Source organism: Manis javanica, chromosome 10 (genome assembly GCF_040802235.1).
Source record: "Manis javanica isolate MJ-LG chromosome 10, MJ_LKY, whole genome shotgun sequence".
Taxonomy (NCBI): domain Eukaryota; kingdom Metazoa; phylum Chordata; class Mammalia; order Pholidota; family Manidae; genus Manis; species Manis javanica.
In genome coordinates this window covers 83,220,458-83,233,938 of record NC_133165.1, presented here as the reverse complement: position 1 = coordinate 83,233,938, position 13,481 = coordinate 83,220,458, and the positions used below count along the sequence as shown (strand labels likewise).

The window sequence follows — 13,481 nt, the reverse complement described above, 5'->3', positions numbered from 1 at the left end:
CTATTCTGTCATGTGTTGCTAAAGAAACCTCAATTTCTTTTTTTTCTTATTAGGCTGATTTTTATTGTAGAAATATACATCTGGCCTTAGAATAACACAAGTTTGAAATCTGTGGGCTCACTTATGTGAGGACTTTTTTTATTTCTTGTTTTTTGTTTCAACAGCTTTATTGAGATATAATTTACATACCATATATAGTTCATCCACTTAACATGTACAATTTTATGGGTTTTGGTATATTCACAGGATTGTACAACTATTACCACAATTTTTAAAATTAAAGTATCATTGATATACAATCTTATGTTGGTTTCAAGTACACAACACAGTGGTTCAACTTTCACCCATATTATCATATCCTCACCCCCTCCATATTGGTCACTGTCTATCAATGTAGTAAAGTGTTATAGAGTCCTTAATTGTATTCTCTGTGCTATACTACCATTCCTGTAATCTACCTATATTTTGAGTGCAAATTATAGTGCCTCTTAATCCCCTTCTCCCTCACTACCCACCCTCCCAACCCCTCCCCTTTGGTAACCACTCATCCCTTCTCCATATCTATGAGTCCACTGCTATTATGTTCCTTCTGTTTTGCTTTAGGAAACCTAAATTTCTATTAACATTTTTCTTTCACCAGGAACTTTAGGAATCAAAAGTTGACAAGGCTTTCCACAGGCTTTATGATCATCCACTCATTTTCTCATATAGGTGTCAGCTATGAAGAATGAGCTGAATAGGAATTACTCAGAGCTGACAGAGTTTGTTCTCCTGGGATTCAGAACATCTTCAGAAGTACAGATTCTCTTATTCTCACTCTTCTTGGTTATCTATGTGGTCATTCTGGTGGGAAACATCAGCATGCTAGTTGTCATTGAAACTGACTCCAGACTTCAAACACCTATGTATTTCTTTCTCAGAAATTTGTCCTTTTTAGATCTCTGCTACTCTACAGTCATTGCTCCCAAAACCCTGGCTACTTTCTTGTCCAAGGACAAGAAAATTTCTTACAATGGCTGCGTAACACAGTTCTTTTTCTTTGCTCTCTGTGTTGGGACTGAAGGCTTTCTTCTAGCCGTCATGGCATATGATCGTTTCTCAGCTATTTGCTCTCCTCTCCTCTATACTCTACGTATGTCTCAGCAGGCTTGTGTTCTTTTGGTGATTGGCTCCTATACCTGTGGATGCATCAACTCCATGATACAAACAGGTTTCACCTTCAGTTTGCGTTTCTGTGGAGAAAACAGATTGGACCACTTTTTCTGTGATGTCCCAGCCCTCATCCAGATCTCATGTGCTGACATCTTTGTGAATGAGATTGTACTGTTTATTTTCTCTGCTCTCATCATCGTCACTACTACAACTGTGATACTGGTTTCCTATGCTTATATCCTCTCCACTGTCCTGAAGATTCCCTCAACCCATGGCAGGAGTAAGACCTTCTCCACTTGCAGTTCTCACATTACCGTGGTGAGCTTATTTTATGGGACTGTCTTCTTCATGTATGCCCAACCTGGGGCCATCTCCTCACCAGAAAAAAGCAAGATTATAGCTGTGTTCTATACTCTTATCATCCCTATGTTGAATCCACTGATTTATAGTCTAAGAAATAGGGAGGTAAAAAAAGCTGTGAAAAAGATACTGTTGAAGAAAATAGCTTTTCATTGACCTCCAGTAATCTATAAAACTTAGAATGGACTGAAAGCAATATTGTCAGTAATTTTTTATAAAATGCTTTCAAGTAAAGCCATCTAAAAGTTTTGAAGATAAAAGTTTATATTATTTTTTGGCATGAATAGCTTCTTTAAAAATGAATTTAAAAATCAATATAGATTTTTCATATTCATAAATAATTATTTTATGGTGTGATATCCAGCTATTATACAGGTTTGTTGTTCATGTTTTGCTTTAGGTTTATTCAAGATTGAGACTTAAAAATACAGTAATATTAAATTAATACACACATTAATATGTTAATACAATGTATGCAAATATATATGAATATGTGTGAAGATTTATCCATCTCTATATATCCATCTATATACTGGAGGAGGGAAAAGACACTCCTGAATGTTCTATGCTTCTTGTTTTTCTTTAAATCATAACTAAGTTTACCACTGCCCAATCTTTGCAAGTGAGAAGGAGAAGTGCTATGGTAATATAAACTGTTGACTTGGTCCAAATTATCCAAAGAAGTGATACAAAATATCACACCAATAATATCCTTAATAATATCCTTAAATTGTCCCAAATTAATGATTCCATCATAAAGCAAAAAATAAAAATAAATAAATGTGATATGATTGCGGTGAACCTGTCTTGTTCATGGGGTCTTAGTAAATGCTTAATAATCTCATCAGTCTTATGTTTATTAATCTCATTACTTTCTATTTATGTTCTTGGATCATTTTTACAACTTGTATATTGATTGAAAATCCTTAATTTTCTCTATATTTGAAAAATTAATGCAGTAGAGTGATATAAAATAGTGTTTCATAATAATTTAATTATTTCAATATCTGTGGTTATTTATAGTTTCTATTATTAATCCTTAGAATTTTATCCTATTTTTGTTCTTTAATTGAATTCACCAAGCATTGACATTATACCACTAGAATGATAGTTCCTGATCATTATTTTCAACATACTTTATGATGTGACATCTAGGTGTCACATAGGTTTATTGTTCTAGTTTGGTTTTGCTTAGATATATTCAAAATTGCAACTTGTAAATACATAAATCAACACACAAATAAATTATTTAAAAATAAATTAATTATAGAAGTTAATACAATACATAAATACATAAACACATTAAATTCAGTAATACAATACCTACATATACATTTGTATATCTACATAATTATTTTAATTTAGCTACCCAAGATCTTCTGGTTCTGTTAAACTTTTCTTTCTGAATTCATATGTTGGATTCTTAGTTAGTTTATCTTTTGTTTTTACTTTTATCAATTACATTGAAAACTTTAAATAGTTTTAATGTAATTTGCTTTTAATTTTATAGTTTTTCTGTTTTTAGTGTTTTCTTTAAGGATTATTTACATGAAGTTTCTTATTCAATATTACTGATTTATTTAGACAATAACTTTACTGTTGAGTGAAATATAAAAAAATTGTCTCATGTAGAATATTCAATAAATTGTAACACCACCTTATGATTTAAAAATAGTGAAATAGAAAAATAACTTCATTAATCTGTCAAATTAGATCTATACTAACAATAAATACATATTTTAATGGGGAAAATGTTGGAAGTGTTAACCTTAAAATTAGAAAAAAGACAAAATCCATTATACTCAAATGCAGTCGAGTGTTCTATTGTAAGTCCAGCAAGTACAATATGATAATAAATAGAAATGTAAACTCTAAGGGATCAAATGTAATATTAAATAGTCTTTTGATTATTTACAAAGAAAAGCTGAAGAGCTTATGAAGATGTTTAGATTAACAAAAAATCAATTTCATATCTATAGAACAGTAGTAAAAAGCTATAATTAAAAGGCTGCAACGCTTACATGTATATCAGAGATTCTAGAGGATTTAAGATAATTTAGCAAAAGTTGTATAAGACCTCAATGTGGAAAATTATAAGACTTTTTAGATTGTGCAGGAGAAAAGTATCATTAAAAAATTACAGAGAGAAAGGGAGGGGTGATGTTAGCAAGATGACCAAAGAAGAGGTTGACCTCTCATATCCCTCCTGAACTACAATAATTTGGCATCCACCCACGGACAAAAGTACCTTTATGGGAGCTTTGGGATCGGTAGGAGATTGTAAAAGTCCTGGTAAGGTCCAAGACTAAAGAGAACCATTTTGAGATCCCAGGCCCAGACCCAGGTGGCTGACTTCCTAACTATCCCTGGAAGCAGTTTCATACCCCTGAGGGCTCAAATAAAGTCCTGTTTGGCTTGATTCTGTCACCATCACAATACACCTGGGCACTTGAGGGGAACCATGCCCATGAGTTGGGTCATAGACATGAAACCTTAGTCCTGGTTGTGGACCCTGCAGTAGCTCATTAACCAGCTCCATTCCCTCTCAGCGACAGTCGGGGAGTTCCTGGAGGTAAGCTCACCAGCAGCATTCCCAAATCAGTCCTGCTGACACAAGAACAGGCAGGAGACATTCCTATCTGTGCCCCCAAAGATCCTGTAAGGGCTCTATATTTTGCTCTAGGCCCCTTGCAGCTGCAGTCTGCGAGCTGTCCAGTGGATTCAGCACTCCTGTCTGTGCATCTGTTGATTGACTGCTGACTGAGGACTTGACTATGGACTCTGAAGCATATACTTGTCCTAGTGCCACCCTAATGAGCAAGCTACTGGAGGAAGTCCCATCTACCCAGGGAGCAGACAGTATCCATAACCACCCAAGTCCCTGGTAATAAGCATGCCAACTGCAGACCCCACTGCAGATCTAGTGACAGACTCAAAATTGACTGCATGACTGCAATTCTGGAGGTAGTTCCATAAACTCAGGGAACCAACAGAAGGTCTTCACCTACTGGAATCTGTCCATAAAGATTGGAGGAGGTGTTTGCTTCTTCAAATGCACAGACACCAACACAAGGATACAGCAATCATGAAGAATCAGGCAAACATGACATCAACAAAGGAAATTAATAAAGCTACAGTAACTGACCCCAAAGAAATGGAGATCTACAACTTGCCTGACAAATAATTCAAAATAATCATCTTAAATACATTCAGTGAAATGAAAGAGAATAGAGATTGACAACTAAATGGAATCATGAAAAGACATGAATGAAATGAGAAGTTTAATAAAGAAATAAAAACTGTAAAGAACTAAACAGAAATTCTGGAGCTGAAGAATATAGACAGAATTGAAAATTCAATAGAGAGTTTCAACAACAGACCTGAACATGCAGAAGAAAACTCTAAAAGACAGGTTATTTGAAATTAGACAGGAACAGAAAGAAAAAAAGAGGAAAGAAATGAAGAAACCCTATGTGAATTATAAAACTCAGTCACATTAGACAAAGAAGGTAACCATATAGTGACAAAAGGATGAATTCATCAAATGGATATAACAACAGTAAACATATATGCACCCAACATTGAAACACCTAAATATTTAAAACAATTATTAACTGAACGGCAGGGAGAAATAAACAGTTATACAATAATAAGAGGGCTCTTCAATACCCTACTCTCCACACTGGAGATCCAGAGAGAAATTTAATAAGGAAAGAGTGGACCTGAATAACATGGTAGACCAAATGAATCTTACATATAAATTCTAAAGTCACCACCAAAAAAATTGTTAGAATTAATCAACCAGTTCAGTAACGTTACAAGATAGAAAATCAACATAACAAAAATCAGTTACATTTCTATACTAACAAAAAACTATCTGAAAAAATAAATAAATAAAATATTCCCATTTACAGTATCATTAAATACAATAAAATAATTAAAAATAAGTTAAAACAAGGAGGTGAAAGACATACACTGAAAACTATAAGACATTGATGAAAGAAATTGCATAAGACACAAATAATGGAAGGATTCCCTGTGTTCATTAATCATAAAAGTTAACATTTTAAAAATGCCATGCTACCCAAAACCATGTAAAGAGTCAATGTAATCTCTATGAAAATTCCAATGGTATTTTTCACAGAAATAGAAAAACAATCCTAAAATTTGTATGGAACCACAAAAGATGAAATTTTGAGAAAAAAGAATGAAGTAGGAGGCATCACACTACCTGATTTCAAACAATACTACAAAACTATATTAATCAGAACAGTAGGGCGCAGGGATAAAATAGACACATGGACTGCTGGAACAGAATTAAAAGCCTAGAAATAAACTCATGCATGCATGGTCAACTGATATTTAACAAGGGAACCAAGAATACTCAACGGGGAGAGGGCAGTCTTTTCAATAAATGGTGCAAAAGAATGAAATGGCCAAAAGCTATATGAAAAGATGCTCAGTATCACAAATCACCAATATCACAATCATCACCATTTAATTGAGGCAAATCCAAACCTCAGTGAGATATCACCTCACACCTTTTATAATGGCTATTATCATAAAGACAGTGGATAAGAAATGTGAGGACATGGAGAAAAGAGAAGCCTTGTGCAGTTTGTGGGAATGTAAATTGGCTCAGCCACTATGGAAAACACTATGAATGTTCCTCAAATAGTTAAAAATAGAACTACCATATGACCCAGCAATCCCACTTTTGGGTCAGTATGCATAGGAATGCAATCATTATTTTAAAGAGATATGTGCACCCTAATGCTCATTGCATCACTATTCACAATAGTGAAGACATGGAAACAAAGTAAGTCCCCTTTGACAGATGAATGGCTAAAGAAAATGTGCTATATACACATAATGAGATATTCATTCATAAAATTTGAAGAAATTTTATGCTATATATAATTCTATATGTCAGTTATATCTAAAAAAGCTGAGGAAAAATAAATACATACACATGCATGTGTGTGTATAAGCATGATGCCACTTTACCCTTCTCAGTGTGGTCTTCTCTTCTTCCCCAGGTGTTGGTGGTCTGTTCTGCAGGCTTCATGTCATTTTCAGGGTTAGTTGTATTTGCTTATAGTTGCTTTCTTGGTGTGTGTATGGGCGGAGGTTTCTGCCTTGTGTTCCTATTCTGGTGTCTTTCCCCCCAGTTTCTCTTCATTTACTTCTATGATGCACTTTGAATTAATTTTTATATGTGGTGAAAGGTATGAATAAATTTTATTTTGTACAGAATATCCATTGTTCCAGTACTCTTTGTTGAAAGATGTTTTTTTCCACTGAATTGATTTTGTGTTTTGCTGAATTTCAATTGACCATGTAAATCTGTTTTTGGATTCTTTCTTTCTTTGCTTTATTGGGATATCTGTTTTGATTACCACAGCTATGTAGTGTCTTAGAATTAGTAGACTAATATTAAAATTAGTGAGGCCTCCAACTTTGTTCTTTTTCAAAGTTGCTTTGGCTATCTTAGTATCTTTGCACTTTGATGTAAAATTTTAGGATAAACTTGTTAATTTCTACAAAAAACCTTGTTTGGATTTTTATTCTAAAATTGAATTGCATCTATAAATCAATTGGGTCTGACCAATCTCTTATATATCAAATCCTCCAATTAATAAATATTGCATATCTCTCTTTTATTTAGGTCTTTTGTAATTTCTCTCAGCAATAATTTATAGTTTTTAGTGTACTACTCTTGCTCATAAGTCAGATTTGTCATTAAATATTTAATATTTTCAAGCTACCAAAATAGTGTGTTTTTAGTTGAACACAGTATACTCAAACCCTTCCAGAAAATAGAAGTAGAAATAATGTATCCCAATTCATTATGAACATTACTTGGAGAGCATATCCATCTCTCATGAATATACATACAAAAATTCTTAATGAAATTTTAGAAAATCAAATCCACAATATATGAAGAGGATATTTATCATGAACAAAGAAAATTATCCCAGGAAAGTAAATTGGTTTAACATTAGTAATTTCGGTAGATTTTTTATAGATTCTATCAAATTTAAAGCACAGATATCGTATCATCTTCCAATAAATGCAGTTTTACTGCTTCTCCCTTTTCATTCTGGTCACTATGTAGCTTCAGGAGTAAGGGGGTTCCCCACCCAGGGCTAGATCCCTATGAATCTGATGAAACAAAAGGAGGACAAGGGGAAGGGCAGGGTGGGAGAAAGGGTGTTTATTGCTCACAGCTCAGTCTCTTGCTCGTTTCCCTATGCCCACCCCCTCCAGGAGGAAGTCCATGGATGGGTGATTGGTGGGCACCAGACCAATTATGTACCAGGAATGGAAGGGAGGAGAGAATGGCAGTTTTCTCCCCACCCCTTGCCCCAACAGCAGCCCGGCTGTGGCCTATTGATATGAAAATAGGGCAGTGAATTTCCATTTACTCCACACACTCATCATTTTTTTTTATGGTTAGTAGTTTTTGTGTTCTTTTTAAGGGGTCCTTGCCTACCCCCAATTTGCAAAGATATCCTATGTTTTCTTCTATAAGTTTAATAACTTTGGTTTTATGTTTATGTCTATGATCAACTTTGGGATGTGGCATAAGGTAGGATCAAGGACCATTTTGTTTCCTCCTTCCGTCTAATTGTTCTTGCAACATTTGTGGAAAACACCTTTCTCGAGTTAATTCATCTTGGTCAAAAATCAATAAATTGTACATGCACAGTCTTTTCTGTATTTTCTTGTCTGCTGCTCTGATATATTCTTATGTCACTACAATAGTTTCCTAATTACTACAGTGTTATATGAAGTTTTAAAACCAGTGTAAGTCTCCAACTTTTCTTAAAAAAGTCGTTTTGGCTTTTCTGTATCATTTGCCTTTGCATTAAAATAATAGAATCAACTTGTAAATTTTTACAAACATATGACTGGAATTTTAATACATGTCATTTATAGATCAATTTGTGGGGAATCAATGTCTGAATGATGAATCTGAAAAACTCATTAACATAATATATCTTTCTGTTTAGGGCTTCAGTAATTTTAGCAATGTTTTGCAGATATCAGTGCATAGGTTCTATGCATGTTTTGGTAAATTTATTCTAGGTTTTAAAATATTTTTCATGTTCTGCTCATTGGTATTTTTAGTGCTGTTATTCAGTTCTTCATTGTTTATAGTAGGAATACATGCTCTAATAAAATTAAATTAATATCTTGCAAACTTGGTGAATTAATTTAGAAGTTCCCTTTTGGTAGATGCCTTGAAATTTTAAAACATTTTGTGGTTGAGATAGACTCTACGTATAACAGAATTCCCCAATTATAAGTATAAAATTTAATGTATGGCAAATGTATACATTCACAGAACCAGCTTTATAATCATGGAATACTTCATACTCCTTCACAGTCAATCCCCTTACTGCATCCTCAGTCTCTAAGAATTACTGATCAGCTCTTCGTCACTGTATTTGATTTTTCAACAATTGCATACAAATGTAATCTTACAGTATTTATCTTTTTGCAATGATATCTTTCTCTTAGCATAACGCTTTAGAGATTTATTTATGTGTGTACCAGCAGTTTGTTCTTTTCATTGTAAGTAGTATTTTATTGCACAGATAATTGCAATTTGTTTACCCATTCACCTGTTGAGCAATTTGGTTTGATTTCTCTTTTCAGCATTTATGAGAAAAGCTGCTATGGACAATTGTATAGATAGCTTTGTGGAGACATATATCTTCATTTCTCTTGATGAAATACTTGGGATAAGAATGTTAATTTAGGTAAATATATATTTAATTTTAATGATACTGCCAAACTGGTTTACAAAGTGCTGTGCAATCTGCATTACTACCAGCAATGTGTGAAAGTTCAAGTTGCTCTAAATCCATATCAACACTTGGCATTCTCAGTGTTTTTAACTTTAGTCATTCTAGTGGCTATGTATTATCTCACTGTTAGTAAACATCACCCTGATGACTAGTGATGTTAATGATCTTTTCACTTGGTTATTTAACATTCATGTATCTTGTCTGGTAATGTTCTTGTTAAAACTTTGCTTATAGTTTAAAAATCATTTTTCCTTTTAATTATTGAGTTGTAAAAGTTTTTATATGTTGGGAATGAATGACTGTCTTTTAATAGATAAATGTTTTCAAAACTTTTCCCTCCCCCACCACACCTCACTTGCCCTTGGCAACCATCATTCTACTTTCTGTCTTTATAGTTTGGCTACTTTTTCTACTTCATATAAGTGGAATCATACAGGATTTGTCTTTTTGGTCACTGGTTTATGTCACTTAGCATAATGTCTTCAAGGTTCATGCATGTAGTAGCATATACCAGAATTTCCTTCCTTTTTAAGGCTAAATATATTCCATTCTATGTATCTGCCATATTTTGCTTACACTTGGGTTCCTTTTACAATTTAGCTATTGTGAATTATGCTACTGGAAACATGGGTGTAGAAATATTGCATTGAGACCCTGCTTTCAATTCTAAGAGTATACACCTAGAAGTGGAATTGTTGGATCATATGGTAGTTTCATTTTTAATTTTTTTGAGGAACCCACTGTACAGGTCTTCCTTAACTTATGATGGGGTTACATCCCAATAAACCCATCATAAGTTGAAAATGAATTTAATACATATAAACTACTGAATATCATGGTTTAGCCTAGCCTATTTTAAATCTACCCAGAACACTTACATAAGCCTACAGTTGAGTCAAATCATTTAACACAAGATCTGTTTTATAATAAAATGTTGAATATCTCACGTTGTTTATTGAATGTTGTACTGAAAGAGAAAAACAGAATGATTATAAGTGTATTGTCTTACCCTCATGATCGTGTGGCTCACTGGGACCTGTGGCTCATTGCTACAACTCACAGTATTTGTATTCCATATCACTAGCCCAGAAAAAGATCAAAATTCAAAATTTGAAGCATGGCTTCTACTGAATGCATATTGCTTTTGAACCATTGTGAAGTTGAAAAATTGTAAGTCAAACCATTGTAATTCAGGGAGCTTCTGTAAGGTTTTCCAGAGCAGCTATACAATTTTACATGCTCAGCAAAAGTATATAAGGGTTCTGATTTCTCCACATCCTCACCAATGCTTTTTTTTTTTGTATATTAGCCATCCTAATGGGTGTGAGGTAATATCTCATTGTGAGTTTGATATGCATCTCCATAATGATTAGTGATAATGAATATCTTTTCATACACTAATTTCTAATTTGAATATCATTGTAGAAATTTCTTCTAATTTCTTTGCCCATTTTTGAGTCAGATGTTTTGCTTTTTCATTGAGTTTCAGGAGTTCTCTATATATTCTAGTATTAATCACTTATCAGATATTGGATTGAAAATATTTTACTCATTCTGTGGGTTGCATTCAATAATTACTTGCCAAATTCAGTGCTGTGAAGCTTTTGCCTTTTGTTTTAGGTCTTACATTTAAGTCATGCACGTATTTTGAATTAATTTTTTGTATCTATTGTTAAGTAAGGGTCCAAATTCTGTATATGGATATGCAGTATTTTCAGCACCGTTTGTTGAGAGAACTGCCCTTCTCCATTGAACAGTCTTGTTACCTTGTTAAAAATCATTTGACAGTACATATGACAGTGTAGCATATTATTTCTGTACTCTCTATTCTAATACATTGGTTTATATGTCATTATGCCATTGCTACACAGTTTAGAGTGCAATAGCTTTAGTATTCAAACCAGGAAGTGTGAGTCCTTCAGTTTTGTTCTTCTTTTTCAATATTGTTTGACTATCTGGGGTCTCTTCAGACTCCTTACAAGGTTTAGAGTGTGTTTTTAAAATTTTCACAAAAATGTCATTAGGATTTTGATAGGGAATGCACTAAATATGTAGATTACCTTGGGTAGTATTAACTCCTAATAGAGTATTAACTCTTCCAGCCCGTGCATATAGGATAGGTTTCCATTTATTTATGTCTTCTTTAATCTTTCAATAATGTTTTATAGCTCTCATTGTACAAGTCTTTTGCCTCCTTGGTTAAGTTAATTCCTAAGTATTTTACCTTTTTCTATGCTATTGTCATTAGAACTGTTTTTCAAATTTTCTTTTCAGATTGCTCACTGTTAATGTATGGAAATGCAATTGATTTTTGTTTGTTGACTACTTTGCTGAATGTGTTTATAAGATCTAAGAGCTTTTTTGTGGAATATTTTTACATAAAATTTCATACCATCTGCAAACAGAGAACTTTATGTTTCCCTTTCCAATTTGGATCCTATTTATGTATTTATGTTTTTGTAAACATTTCTCTGTCTAGGACTTCAGTACCATGTTGAATAAACTGGCAAAAGTGGGTAGCCCTGTTTTGCTCCTGATCTTAGAGGAAAATGTTTCAGTCTTTCATCACTAAGTCTGATTTTTGCTGTCAGTTTTTTTATGATACTTATGATATTATGGACCCTTCCTTCTATTTATAGTTTGTTGAGTGCTTTCATCATGAAAGATATAGCATTTGTCAAATGCTTTTCTGCAACAGTTGAGATAGTCAGGCATTTTTTCCCCCTTCATTCTTTTAATGTGGTTTATTGCAGTGATACATTTTCATATGTAGAACCATCCTTACATTCCAGGAATAAATCACATTTGGTCATGGTATATAATATTTTTAAGATTCAGCTGAATTCTATCTGCCAGTATTTTGTTGAGAATTTTTACACCACTTCTTTTTTGAATAAACTTGTATAGTTTTTATTTTTCAAGGAATTTCTTCATTTATGTCATTTAATGTTTTTGGCACTAAGATGATGATAATAATCCTTAATAATCTAATATGCATGAATATGTAGTGATGTACTCATATTCCTGATATTGGTTAATTTGTGTCCTTTTTTTTCAGTTGGCTAGAGTTTTATCAATTTCTAATGATATTTTCATAAAAGTTTTTTGTATATAATGATTCTTTATTTTTTCCCTCTTAAAAAAATTTCCATGCATTCTCCTCTTATCTTTATTATTTCCTTCCTTTTGTTTATTTTTCATTTTGGGTTTTCTTATTTTTCTAGTTTATTAAGGTAGCAACTTAAATAATTATTTCAGATGTTTATTGTTATTATACTATACATTCGTTGCTATACATTTTCCTTTAAGCTCTGCTTTAGCTGAATCTCAGTAATTTTGATATTGTTTTACACTCTCATTGAGTGTAAATCGTTCAGTTAGATTTTTTTTTAAATGCTTGCTTTGACTCATGGCTTTTTAGATGTTATTTAATTCCAGCTATTTGTGGATTTTCTAGATTTCTTCTTATTGTTATTATCATTGATTCCTAATTAGGTTACTATTTCTTTATTGTGGATTGAACCAAGAAATAGTGTGAAGAAAAACATGGCAAGTTTTGAGCATTACTTAATAATGATAACTCCTTTACAAGCAGGATTGTGAAATTAGAATGAATAATTTAAAAGAATTGACAAACCTCTTGTTCTAGATGTTCATTTTATCTTCTCTAGAATATGACAGGTATCTGATCTTTTGAGTAGAATATGGTTCAGCCTGGGGAATATAAGAGGAAAAGGAGCATCCATTAGTTTTCATGGATTTTAAAATTAAGTCTTTAAAAGAGTCTTGATATAAGGGGTGAGTTCTTAAAAATTTTAAATGAGAAATCTCTGAAATGTAAAATAATTAGCTCATGTGCACACTTCTTATGGGTACCCCACTACCAGCCAATACTTCTTATTCCCAGTTTCATATTTTTTTCATTACACTTCATCCATGTATAGATTAGATAAGAGAAAAATATTTCTTGATAACTAGAGAATTTTATATAATGATGACAGAATTTTCTGATTAACTTTTTTTATTTGTTTTGAGGAGTGTCTCATCTTAATTATGTAGGAGGACCAAATCCCTGTAAGATACACTTTTCACCTGAAGTGTTTCATGTGACTTCCTGAGTTTATAGTCAAAAGAAATTTATATCTTTAGTGG

The 13,481-nt window shown here is 32.9% G+C and overlaps 1 protein-coding gene across 1 annotated transcript; it reads left to right on the top strand.

The window, feature by feature from the left end:
* Window positions 1-720: 720 nt before the first annotated feature.
* On the top strand, window positions 721-1,668 carry LOC108402336 (olfactory receptor 9S13-like). Its single transcript, XM_017668810.1, has one exon. It carries the CDS (start codon window positions 721-723, stop codon window positions 1,666-1,668), a length of 948 nt encoding a protein of 315 aa, XP_017524299.1.
* Window positions 1,669-13,481: the final 11,813 nt, after the last annotated feature.

Excerpts from the sequence above, each read along its gene's own strand:
- LOC108402336 (XM_017668810.1), top strand. The coding sequence starts at position 721 with ATGAAGAATGAGCTGAATAGGAATTACTCAGAGCTGACAGAGTTTGTT.